Below are 12,128 nucleotides of genomic sequence, written 5' to 3'. Positions count from 1 at the left end.
TGCATTTGCCATGTTTGAATTTTTCAGAACCTTTAATGTGCGTTTCATGTTTTCCTGCACTAGGAATTATGGGTACGTGTACCAGTCACCAACTTTTTTTTCGTACGGTGGATTGATGGCGAGCACGACGGACACTTACCTCCGTGGACTGACTGAGCCCGCGATTTTCGTCCCCATAGTTGCTAAGCAACGAAATCCACCCTCATTGCAGTATTGACCGTGAAACGACTTTGCTTTGTCTAAATTTTACTTAAATCACTGTTTTTGTGCGCATGCTCAAAATCGCATGAGCGTTGTTGTGTACGTGACGTACAAAATGTGAATAAAAAAGGAAATTTATTGTTTTTGTCATGTGCCATGAAAGCGACCTTAACATTGGACAACGAGTACGAGATTTTTTACTAGCATGACCTTTTAAACCTAGTACTATGTTTTCGATTACCGCGTTCCAGAGAAATCTCGTACTGATAGTCTTCTTTTCAACTGGTGGGAAGAGTGAGGGCTCTGGGAACGTAACTGAACTCAGCAAATTCAAAAGTTGTACTCGTACTCTGTTTCTACAGTTGTCTAAGGCTGCTAGTAACCCGATCCGGCTTTGAAAGAGGTTGAAAGGCTACACAATACCTTCAGAGGGCTAGTTTTGTGGAAAAAAATTGGGACTGAAATAAAAGTTAACTATAAATCTAACATTTCCCCAAAAATGAAACTAAAATCATAAACGCACGCGAAGTATTTCGAAAAAGGTTTTTTAAAAAAAGTTCACAACACAGTTAGGTGTCATAATCCTCATAGCGTGTTGACTTCCTGGCGACGTTTTTGCGCAAAACAGCCTCATCCGGTATCCCGGAGCTCTTGTTACGACAACCTCATTAGCATTTTTGTTTAGGTACATGTGATTTTCCTTCTCTAGACTTTCTCTCCCACTCTCGATATCGCTCTTCGGTTCATCGCTTTTCTTTTCTCGTTATTGACCTTATTGAGGTCGTGAAACAAGTTAACAAAAAAGAAAAAAGTCCTTGGACAGCGAAAAATCAAAGCCGAGACCTTAGAAGAAGATGACAAAAGCGGAATGTTGGCCAATGTGCAGGTGGGAGATCCTTCAAACAAATCGAATTACCCGTTGGTATTTCATTTTCTGTATTCTTCCCCCATATAATTTTCCTGGTCTTTCCACTTCTCTCGCACGCTGAAGTTCAGCAAGAAAAACTACGTGACTGTCACACTATTATTGCCTTTGAATTCCCGCGAAAATCGTTTCGCTCGCTGCGAACGGTAGGGTAACCTGCGATCAGGCGTTATTTTTTTCGCCTTCCCTCCGCCGCGAAAAAAGAAAGCCTGATCGCAGGTTAACGGTAGGGGTGCCATCATTTCATGTTCGAATGACGAAAACTCGAAATCCTTTTTTCGCGAGAATACCCTCTCTTTGAATGAAATTGGGTATGTAGACTTGGCGGATTCTAACAAAATTTGGCCAGAACATTTACAAAGCATCGAAGAACAAAAATGTGTCAGGGATTTCCTTTATTTTGGATATTTCGCTTGTGACGGCCGCGAACGCAACAGGGTCGGCAAATTATCGATACTTAAACTTTACGAGTCTACAAAAACATAACCAGTAAGAATTAAGAAAAAGCCTGACACACTTTGAGAGATTGATGCTTGCTGATTTACATTCTGCAGTACTTTTGCAATAGTGGTTATGTTTGTACCCGATTTTTTCGGCGGAATGACACTCGTTGGTTTTATATTTACCGGCTTTTTTCTTCTCAAGGATGGCTCTGCCAAACATCGGATATTTTTTTAGAATTCTTCAGTTCTTTACCTTTCTATTGATATATTGTTTGTGGCAGTTTACTTTAAAACAACGCAAGTACGATTTTTTTTTTGCGAAGGACACCTGCGAAGGTATTGTGTAACCTTAACTAAAGATCTTCTTTGAAAGAAAACCTTCATTTTTTAGCATAGCACATAATCACAGCTGACAGCTGGATTCCAACTGAAGATTATCAGTTTTGTCAATTCACTGAACAATGAAGCACAGAACTTACCGTGCGTTCCTGTCTGACAAGAAACTTGGAATGGGGTGTACTAGTGTGACGACTAGCTCCATAACCGATCCAATTGAGAATCATGCCATCTGTAATTGACTTGTTTCATCACGTCGCATCCAAAGGAAACACAAAATGTTTATTTCCTATTTTACAATGCACTTCTGTCAGCTTCAACACCAATGATCTGGCAACGTCTTTTTCACAAACATGAGCATCAAACACTTCCTGCAAAGAGAATCACATGACTGTCAGTACTGCAGTCAGTACAATCAGTATATTGCGGTTTTCACAGTGAAATGCGAACTCGGAAATTCAAAATCCAACTAACGAATGTGTTTTTCGCTGCCATTAATCATAATTACTGCAACAGTAAACGAACCATGCAAAACAGAAACAAACAAAATGGATCGAAATCTACCAATCAAAATCAAGAGACGTGACCTTTTGACCTGGTTGAAGTGAACTTCTTTTTCTTGAGAGGTCCGCTAAGTTGATTGATGGCAACAAAAAGCGTAAACCGTTGGTTCAGGATTGAATGTCAGAGTTCGCATTTCAGTGAAAACTGCAATAAAAAGTGGGTGCTCGGCAAATTGTGTTGGTCCCAGGAAAATGCTCTACTGGTCCCAAGATGTGTAAAAATCATTCAACGTGTTTGGTTTGGACATGCTGACATAGAAACAGTCACATTTTTTTTGGAATAAACGGTTTCAATATTCTTATCATGTTAAGTAGTTAAAATGATAAACAACTGCAATGCAACACAATAAATTGTTTCCAAAAGGTCTTGCGAACAGCAGACACGTAAAGATTTTAAGAAAAACGACAATTTCTTTAAGTTTCAAAGACATGTTTCGACAGAGCATCTGTCATCTTCAGTTGAATGGTTTACAAAGCACAGTGAGTTGAATAATAAGTAGAAAAAAATGCTAATTAAGACAAGTAGTAATAACAGAACGTGAAAATTTGTGAATTAAAAGGTTAATTTTAGATTTACATGGTGTAATTGCTGATTGAGGCAAGGTAGTTCCTTTTGAATATAGATAGCCCCCTTTATCTTAAGTTGAAAGCTGGTAGAGGCGTGATCTAAAATGTGAAAAAAATCTATTGAACACAAGGAGCGACAACGTTCAGAATTCTGAAGGTGTTTGAAAATGTGGGAGGCCTTATCACTGGCTAAGTGCTCACGCACGCGTGTGGCAAAATGTCGGGTGGTTTCGCCGACATAACAGGCATTACAGCCCGCACATGCAAACTTATAGACCACACGTGAACGGAGACCGCCGGGGATAGGGTCTTTCACTCCAAAAAGAAAGACCCTAAAAGTTACTATCGGTTTTCTAAGATCTGTAAGATCCATGGAATGAGTCAGTGAATGGGGACCCTGTGACCAGCTTGGGTACATACTGTGTATTACCTGAAGTTTAGTTTGTATGTCCTGTGTCCTTTCAGAACAGATATCACCAAGTAACCATGCAACACTCACATGGAATGATGGGTCCTACAGTGTGAAAATGTACAAACATAAATGACGTCACGTTTGAAATTCAAACTAAATCTACCTATGGCAAGTTGTACATTAAGGTTGGCAAATAGAGTTAAGGAGAAAAAAGGGGACAAAAAACAAGTAGGCCACGCTCATACAACAACACATAGAGTTAATAGTATTCTAAGTTAGGGTACATGTATTCTAATCTCAACCTGCAGCAACTCTCCTTTAATTTAAACATTCCAAAAAGCACTGACATACTCACAAATGTTTATTAAATTTTTATACACTAAAAACTACATGTATGAAGAGTATTTTTAACTACATCAAAAAGATAACATAGACACAAGTCTGTTACGGTAAAAAAACTAAAATTAGATTTGATCAGTACCTTGTAGAATGCAGGGAGAGAAAATTCCTGAAAGACTTCATTTACTAAATCAACAACATCTTTGAACTGAAAACCAAAACCACACAATGTTTAGTTTTCACCCATACCAATATCACTATCAGCGCCTGTACAGTGCATCTTCAAGGAAGAGCTAATACTTCAAACAAGCTGAAATCAATGCATTGTGTACAGTTTGACCCGCAAAGTTTGCTTTCTTACCTTCTTGTATTCTGACATGATTTTCAGTGCTACAAATGATCTGAAATACATAAAATCGCATGTCACATGTTGTAAGACAAGTTTACAGCATTCAAGAGCACAGAATGTGATAGGTTGCAAAAAAGACAAAAAACACAGAAATGACTTGATTAACACCAAAATCAGAAATAACATTGATAGCAATAGATATTAGTCAGTTCAAGAAGAATAATTATTGATATTTTATTGAGCTGAAAGGAAAGTTTGTATAAACACTATTACCTTGTTTTCTCATCATTTGTGTACAATTCAGGCCATTGCAAGGCAGACACAAAACTAAAAATGTAAAAAATGGCAGGTTGCAATACTGTAAAGTTCAAAAGGTACTACTTTTACTTTTAAATGTTGCTACCTTCAGGTAGCTTAATGTGTAACCACCAAGTGTGGGATTAATTATCTTAATAAAATAAAAAGGTTTTCAAGATAAATGGGATAAAAAGGATAAAAATTTTGGAAAAATAATTTAATAATATTACACTAAAGAAGAGTAACATACTATCTTTGGAATAAAGGTTCATCTTAAACAAAATTAGTAGTCTAACATCTTTAACATCTGTTAGTTCATTATTTCTCATAAGAAGTCAAGTTATGTTTTGGGGTTTTCATATTAAGGTCGCGGGGGATACCAACAGCATGAATAAATTCATGAAGGGAAATTTTGCTTGACCTGCATCTTTTAAAACGCTTATTTCTAGGCTGTTATGGGTGCGATTAAGCTCAAAATTTACAGAGACATAACGAAGTGATGAAAGATTGTGAATGTCATTTTTTATTTGGTAGATTGCATTTTACGGCGATGTTATAGCCTCGTTAGTGCCAAATTGGGAAAAACATGATTTTGTGGCAGAGTTTGCAGAACGACTAGAAGACAGCACACTGCGATTTTGTCAAAAACTATTCAGTCAATACCTCTAGAGTGTCATAACAGAAGCGGATTTTTTAATTTAAAGTTTGCCAGCAAGTTATGGCGGTTTAAGTGCGCAAATTTGAATTTAATGTCTTCTACCTCTTTCTAAAAGCGCTCTTTTAAAATTCCGCTTCTGTTATGACACACTACAGTATTCATAGTTTACCTATCTGCAGTGGCAAGTCATGAAGTTCTGTATCCGCGCTGTATTCTCTGCCACAAAATTGTCGGAAAAGTCCAAACTTTGAGATTTCCGAAGGTGTCCCGACCTAAATACGATCATTTTGCCAAGGAGAGATGTAATTATGGTAATTATATTCCACGCTTTTATGGTAAAACAATGCGTTTTCAAAAAGGACACGATTGTTTATGCCGAATATTTTTGTGATTACTCTGAGTACACCAGTTGCAGAAATAGTCAAATTTAAATAAAAATAAGCTCAAAGACTTCCTACAATCTATATGAACGTATATCGCTAAGTGTTGTTTTAAATTGGTTAAAATATCAAAGAAACAGGGATTTTTTACAAATCACGCGCACGCGCCCATATTTTTCTCCAGTCATAAATATCTCGTAAAGTTGTCGATGTGAGTCGTACGGGTTGTACTTCGTGCATACGCTTTAAATAAATGCATAATGATGAGCCTAAGGTGTCCCCCGCGACCTTAAGAGGGTCTAAGCTTCTTGGACTTGCTAACAACCATGAAATTTTATTACTACTTTGGCAAGGTTGCTTATTTCAGAGGGACTTTCAAAATGTTACAGTGAGTATGATGCATCTAAACAAACAACAAACAAATGTTAAATTGTTGTACCTTAAAGAATCTACTCAGTTATCAATCATATTTTTAACTGCTTTTACACTGCCTGGCCTAGTGTCTTGTGTTTGCATCTTATGTAACTGGCAATAATTTGTTTATTTTCAAATCAATCAAGGAAATGCGGAACCTAACTGAGTGAGTACATAAAATTTGATGACTCATCTTCTGAACATCATTGCATGGTTGACTTTTATAGTGTACAACATTGTTGTTGAAGTGTTTACCTGTGCATAGTGCTGAGTCCATTCCTAAGCTGTTGCACAATTGGCTCAATCCAGTAATGTCTAATGGGTACTGTTCTGGATACACTCATGTGTAACTCGTCACATGGTATCATGTGCACCTCGTGTGATGTCACAGCTGACAGACATTCAGCTACTGATACCACAAGACTCTCAAAATGTACACTGGCCTTAACTGTCAAGAAGAAACATACACTCAATTACTGATTAGCAAAGTATGCATGTATATTTATGCAGGGTTGTCGAAATGATTTGAAGTAGCAGGAGATATTTTAATAGTAGACGGCATTTGGGGCTGGAGGCCCCCAATCATGCAGGGGGTCTGGGGACTAGATAGGCCCCTAGCAAGATACAGGGGCAGCACCCTGTCGGTCCAGGATGCGAACCCCTTTTGGAGCAAAATAGATTTGAGGTTTTTACACTAGTCAGCTGAAATTGCCTCTCCTCAAAGCACTTCTATCAATTATAAGTCCAACCTTCTCCAATATCATGCTCGGAACTGACCTACTAGCATTCGGAGTAGCCAGCACAGTATTCAGAATAGCGGGTGAAATGCGCCGGTTGTCGGCTTATTTTGGCAACCCTGTGTATGGTTCAACTCATAAGGACCTAGTGAGTGCAAAAAGTGCAAATAATTGAATGAAAGTGTGAATAGACGCCTGATCCAAACTTGCCAACTGGAATTGTGACCATTTCCCAATTATGTGAGTACCAAAAGAGCAGCCACTGTCAAAGGGAATCAAATGCCTTCTTTAGTTGAAAATGCTTGTCATTGATCATGTAGTCATTGACTGTTGCATTGTTAAGCTAAGAACTAATCAGAGAGTTGACCTTGATTTCCAAAAAGAACTACCTATTAAAAACTGTTTAAAACTTGAGGAAACCAGACTAAACCACACAATTATTTCATTAGTAATATTGTATATGCCACGGTTCAGTTTTACCCTTGCTACAATTTAATATTTTCGTGTTTTTTATTTTTATTTTCATCATCATACATAATCAAACACTAAAAAGGGCAAAGTTAACCAAAATTAATACACAACTGTAAATACTGCAACTAATAAAGGATATTAATTTTATTAATTAATTATATCACTTACATGGAATGAATACATGCATGGCCCAGTTACCAGGAAAGTGTGAAAATGTTCTAACTCGTCCATCATGTTTAGATGGCTCATCCTCTGGTATGGAATCTAAACAAAAGTATCAAACACATACATTTACAGTGAGCACGTAAAGCTACAATGGACAAAATTTGAGAAGTCAGCCCATAACTGAAGAACTGGGGAAATCTTGCATGCAGGTTTATACCAGCACAGCCCATGTGAACTAATTTTTCAGAGCTAAGTTTTTTTATGAAAAGGCAACATGTTGCCTTTTGGGAACAAAATTACAAGAAAGAACTCTTTGAATGTTACAAAAAAAAAACCTTCACTTCAGTTGTTATTTTTTAATTAATTATCATAATCATAATTCCTGAAACCACTCTCAAGAGCATTTGCTGCTTAAAAAATTAATTATTGGAGATAAAAATGTAGTGATATTTAATGACTAAAAACCAAGTTTGTTCAGAAAGTCTATAGAATTAAAGAAACACAAAAGGGAAGTGTGTGACAATGAAAACACATCAGGCATCACCTTAATGCTTACATAACTAAACTTTCATGAATATAAAAAAAAAACAATTTATCTTAATTACACTGAGGAACATGTAGTGTTGAGTTCTGATAATTACATTTATTTATACCTTTGAACAGAGACTTAACACATCAAGAGTGAATCCCTTTTGAGCATTTTAAAAAAACCTTTAATATAAACCTACTGGTATACACACTGTTCTTCAAATTGTATCCCTTCAAAGGTCTAGAAATTAATAATGAGCAACAAATCTTCATTGTTTACCTTCTTTAAACATGTCAAGTACTCCACTAGGCAGTGGTAACATCTCTCTGTTCAGTAATAACAAGACACAAACTGTCATTTAAAATAGCGAAATTCTCTATCAGTGAATTCTAAAAATACATGTTACACATCAACTATGTGTTTTTAACTAATACGATTGAGAAAAAATGTGTGAAGCTCATATAAAATTATTGTACATGAACCACTTTCACTGAACTTTCTACTGAATAGATCAGTCTCTGGGTTATGCTAAAACAGTAAGATGGCTCCCTCTCAATTTCTATCAGATTTTGATAGTTGGCTCAGGGCTTCAGCAAATATAAATTAAGCTAGTTAGCTAGCTAGTTGCCAACTAACTGTTAAATAGTCTTGTAATTTATTTTAAACTTTGAGCTTCCTTCATGAGTGTGGACAATATGCAAGCCGGTGAGTCATGTGAGCCAGTAATCCCAAATACCAATATACAGTACCGCTCAGAAATAAGCATCCCTAAACATACGCGAAAAACGCGTATGCTTTTGCGCATACGCGCGTATGCGTATGTGCGTATATGCGTATGCGTATGTGCGTATATGCGTCTGCGTATATGCGTATGTGCGTATACTCTGTATACGCGTATGCTCATCAGTATGTATGAGCAAGCTTATTGTTTTTTCTTTTGTCCATAGTTTATTGTTCTTTCGATGGCTTGCTATTTCTACTTTTAGAGTTCGCCGCCTTATGCAAAATAGAAACGGAGAAATAACTTTTACGTTACTTAACTTACCGGCCTTACCGGCGCGTGCGGAAAGATCGTTTATCTTGCAGAAAACTAATAAATGTTCGCGGCAGCATATAAACTTTATTTGAGCATCGTTTCGACTCATTGAAATAATTTCGACGTCTCATTCGCTGATTTTTTTACAAATAGAACCAAAGATATGATTTTGTTTTAGCTACTAAGCCTTGACGTGACTCGCGGCACGTTCCGAAAGACCAAAAGTTTATCTTGCAAGAATAGGTTATAAATAATATTCACTGCGTATCACAATTACTCTAAAACAAGCTACGTTCCTACTTATTGGAAATACTTCACCATGTAGATTGGCGATCTATGCCAAATAGAACCAGAGATTTTTTTCGCTACTAAAAGCCGTCGCGCTTCAACAGAAAATCAATTCACAAACAAAATCGTCGGCGCGTGCGAAAAAACCAAAAGTTTTTCTTGCGAGACAAGTTAATAAGTTAATACAACATCTTTTCTACTTATTGAAATTATTTCAACGTTTAAATCGCCCATTTACGCCAAATAGAACCAGAGATATGTTTTTTCGCAACAATTAAAGCCGTGTCGGTTCAACAGACAATCAATTCACAAACAAGTCTCGGCGCGTGCGATGTATCTTGCAAAAAAGTTAACAAACATAATAAATGTTCACGGCGCACCATATAAACACGATCGACCAACGCTGTTTTATAATTTTCTCGCAAAGATATTTCATTTGTTTTCTCCAACAATACAACACAATGAGAACCAAGAGCAATGAATAACAAAGAACTGCGTATGTGCTTACGCTTCATTGCATACGCGCGTATGCGTATGTGCGTATATGCGTATGCGTATGTGCGTATATGCGTCTGCGTATATGCGTATGTGCGTATAAGGTGCGTATACGATGGACGCTTATTTCTGAGCGGTACTGTAAAGGTTAACTGTAAGCTACCTTAAAACTAACTATAGAGGCTTTTATGAATTGGCTGACTGGCTCCACTAGCCAGGCTGTTGTTATTCCAGGCAACCAGAACTCTTATTTTTAAAATATCTTGAAATGTTAATTGTAAAAGGCAAGAAGAGTACAATAAAGATTGTTGTTGTTGTTGTTGTTAACCAATGTGTCATGTAGGCTAACCAGGGTGGCTTGCATGACTTGCATGAAAGTTTACAGTTGTGTTCGTATTCTTAATTAGATAAAAATAAGATATTACAGGAAATTGTAGTTAATTAAGTATTGAGCTGTGTAGCTAAATGAACCGGTAGGTTTTCAAGTTAGCTCTCCGTACAATTAATGTTCTGAATAGATAGAAAACAGGTGATTAATAAGAAACAATAGGTAAGAGGACTTACGAATTTACAAACTGAGTTTAGTGGAAAATCAATTTACCTAGTTTTTGTTCTGACAGGAGGTAACATTTTATTTGCTTGGGAAATGCTAACACACTTAAGTCTTTCAAAGAAGATGGAAGGTCTTTCCAAATATCAATTGCCATGAAAAGGACCGAATGCTTTCCTACATTAGTGTTTACTCTATACTTATAAAAATTCTTTTTGGCTGTATATCTTGTGTTGTATCCATGCATATTTCTAGCATATTTAAATATATATGGTCAAATACTCTAGGGAGAAGGCCATTATGCCATGAATGTGCGAACTTCAATATTTCGAGACGATAGACGCTGTCTACTGTCAGAACGTCTAATAAATTTAACAAAGGTTTGGCAGTTTCTTTGCCAAACGTTTTAGCGTAAAACATTAATCTTACTAGCGGTATATGAATCATGAGCCATGTGAGCCAGAAATCCCAAATCCCAATATAAAGGCGACCTGCAAGCTATCTTAGCCTACTATAGGCCCCAGATTACTATTTAGGCTAACCAATGTGTTCTTCAGGCCAACCAGAATGGCTGGCATGTCTTGCAGACTTGCAAGTTGTAAAGAACAATCCTCTTCCTCTGCAATCCTTCAACCAAAGTCACCCAGTCCAAAGTTGTCCAAACTCAGCACTAAGGGTCATTCCATTTTATATCCACCCCCCTCCCCCTCCCCCTCCCGCCATAGATGATATTTTGATAGTCATTTCTGAGGGGGTAGCCCTGTCGGTATTGTTTGATCTTTCGAATATTTCTAAAGGAGTTACGGAAAAGTTGACTTTTTTCTGAAGGGGTTTTTGAAAATTAGGGGGGATTATGTCGGCACGACTTACGGTTCATCAATGGGGGGGGGGGATATGAAATGAAATCGCAATTAATACTGAGTATGCAGTTGAGGCCTGCAGTTTATACTGACCAACTACAGTTTCAAAATGTGTCTGAGTATTGCATTTAGAAGAGCTTTATAAACTTCATAAGCTTACCTTTCAGTCTTGCTATCTTGCTTACTGCATGCAGTCCTCACATCTCGGGTCACAACCATCGCAAGCTTCGTGCGAATTTCCTTTCTTCACGGATCTAATTGTTTTCTTTTCTTTTTCATCAGAGTCTTCTTTATCACTGCTTGAGTTATCAGACTCATCGGATCCGTAAGATGACAACAATTGCGATAAACCATCTTGTTTTATGGACATCTTTTCTCCTCAAGTCTCAAATTTGTCCGCCATTTTGAAGTTGGACCCATTCTAGTCACCAGTAGCTGCTCCTTCAACTGAGTTGTTTTCTTTACCAGTCTCTCGCCGTCTTTGCCTATGGAATCCTTGGAATGCCTCAGAAAAAGAATCAAATATAATGGAAGTTTCTGGGGCTGTAAATCATTTTCCATATCTTTTCCATTGCATTCAGTAAATTCACATAGCGCATACATTCCAGTCTCTTTAGCTTCCCTGTGTTTTGATACAAATTTTCGTCAGCTATAGAATTAGAATAACAGGAAATTGAAAGTGAAAGGTCAAACTCAAAATCCCTCTAGATAGTATTTAATACATTCCTGATGCAGACTTTGTTGTTCAATCGTTGTTGGGGCTATACCCTTTTTCTTCACCAAGGGATATACTTCACTGTGACCTGAAAGTGTTTTCTTTTACTCTGGACAGGCCTTATGCGAGAAGATTATCCGACATATCAAAGGTTTGCTTTCCCTATTTTACTCATGCTCGCGCCATTGATGCATGAGAAGCTATGATAAACACTGAGAGAGTGCGCAAGCCAACGAAATGAGCGAAGATTGTAGACCAGTAGCATATTATTTCGTCAGTGTTTATTGTACAACAAAGATCTACAGTTCTACTTCAAAGTCTGATGTACGCATTCATGCGTCTCCTTATTTATCTTCCCCTCTCGTGTTGTTGACGTCTTTCAAGCAGCATACTGATGA

At 37.3% G+C, this 12,128-nt stretch overlaps 3 protein-coding genes across 4 annotated transcripts in view; 1 reads left to right on the top strand and 2 right to left on the bottom strand.

Moving 5' to 3' along the window:
* The window catches only part of LOC144652287 (uncharacterized), a 72,072-nt gene that overhangs the window by 490 nt on the left and 59,454 nt on the right, over positions 1 to 12,128 (bottom strand). The window lies entirely within an intron of this gene.
* LOC144652231 (uncharacterized) overlaps positions 1 to 12,128 on the top strand; it is a 137,853-nt gene that overhangs the window by 70,176 nt on the left and 55,549 nt on the right. The gene's annotated exons all lie outside the window — the stretch shown is intronic.
* Positions 2,061 to 11,600, bottom strand: LOC144652302 (U6 snRNA phosphodiesterase 1-like). Of its 2 annotated transcripts, XM_078512344.1 has the most exons (9): positions 11,176 to 11,600; positions 8,066 to 8,112; positions 7,261 to 7,356; positions 6,140 to 6,332; positions 4,409 to 4,462; positions 4,148 to 4,187; positions 3,929 to 3,994; positions 3,466 to 3,549; positions 2,061 to 2,276 (listed from the first exon to the last, which is right to left on the bottom strand). In XM_078512344.1, exons 1-9 carry the CDS (start codon positions 11,232 to 11,234, stop codon positions 2,157 to 2,159), a joined length of 759 nt encoding a protein of 252 aa, XP_078368470.1. In that variant the 5' UTR covers positions 11,235 to 11,600; the 3' UTR covers positions 2,061 to 2,156. The 2 variants fall into 2 exon arrangements, with proteins under 2 accessions (XP_078368470.1, XP_078368471.1); XM_078512345.1 differs by lacking the exon at positions 4,409 to 4,462.

The sequence above is a fragment of the Oculina patagonica genome, chromosome 4 (assembly GCF_052425735.1).
Source record: "Oculina patagonica isolate OP01 chromosome 4, crgOcupat, whole genome shotgun sequence".
NCBI lineage: Eukaryota > Metazoa > Cnidaria > Anthozoa > Scleractinia > Oculinidae > Oculina > Oculina patagonica.
Note: the sequence above shows the minus strand (reverse complement) of the source record. Positions and strands in the feature narration are given on the sequence as shown.

Excerpts from the sequence above, each read along its gene's own strand:
- LOC144652302 (XM_078512344.1), bottom strand. The coding sequence starts at position 11,234 with ATGGTTGTGACCCGAGATGTGAGGACTGCATGCAGTAAGCAAGATAGC. Across the intron at positions 8,113-11,175 it reads CAAGATAGCAAGACTGAAAG|AGAGATGTTACCACTGCCTA; the intron begins GTAAGCTTATGA and ends ATTACTGAACAG. Across the intron at positions 7,357-8,065 it reads ACTTGACATGTTTAAAGAAG|ATTCCATACCAGAGGATGAG; the intron begins GTAAACAATGAA and ends ACTTTTGTTTAG.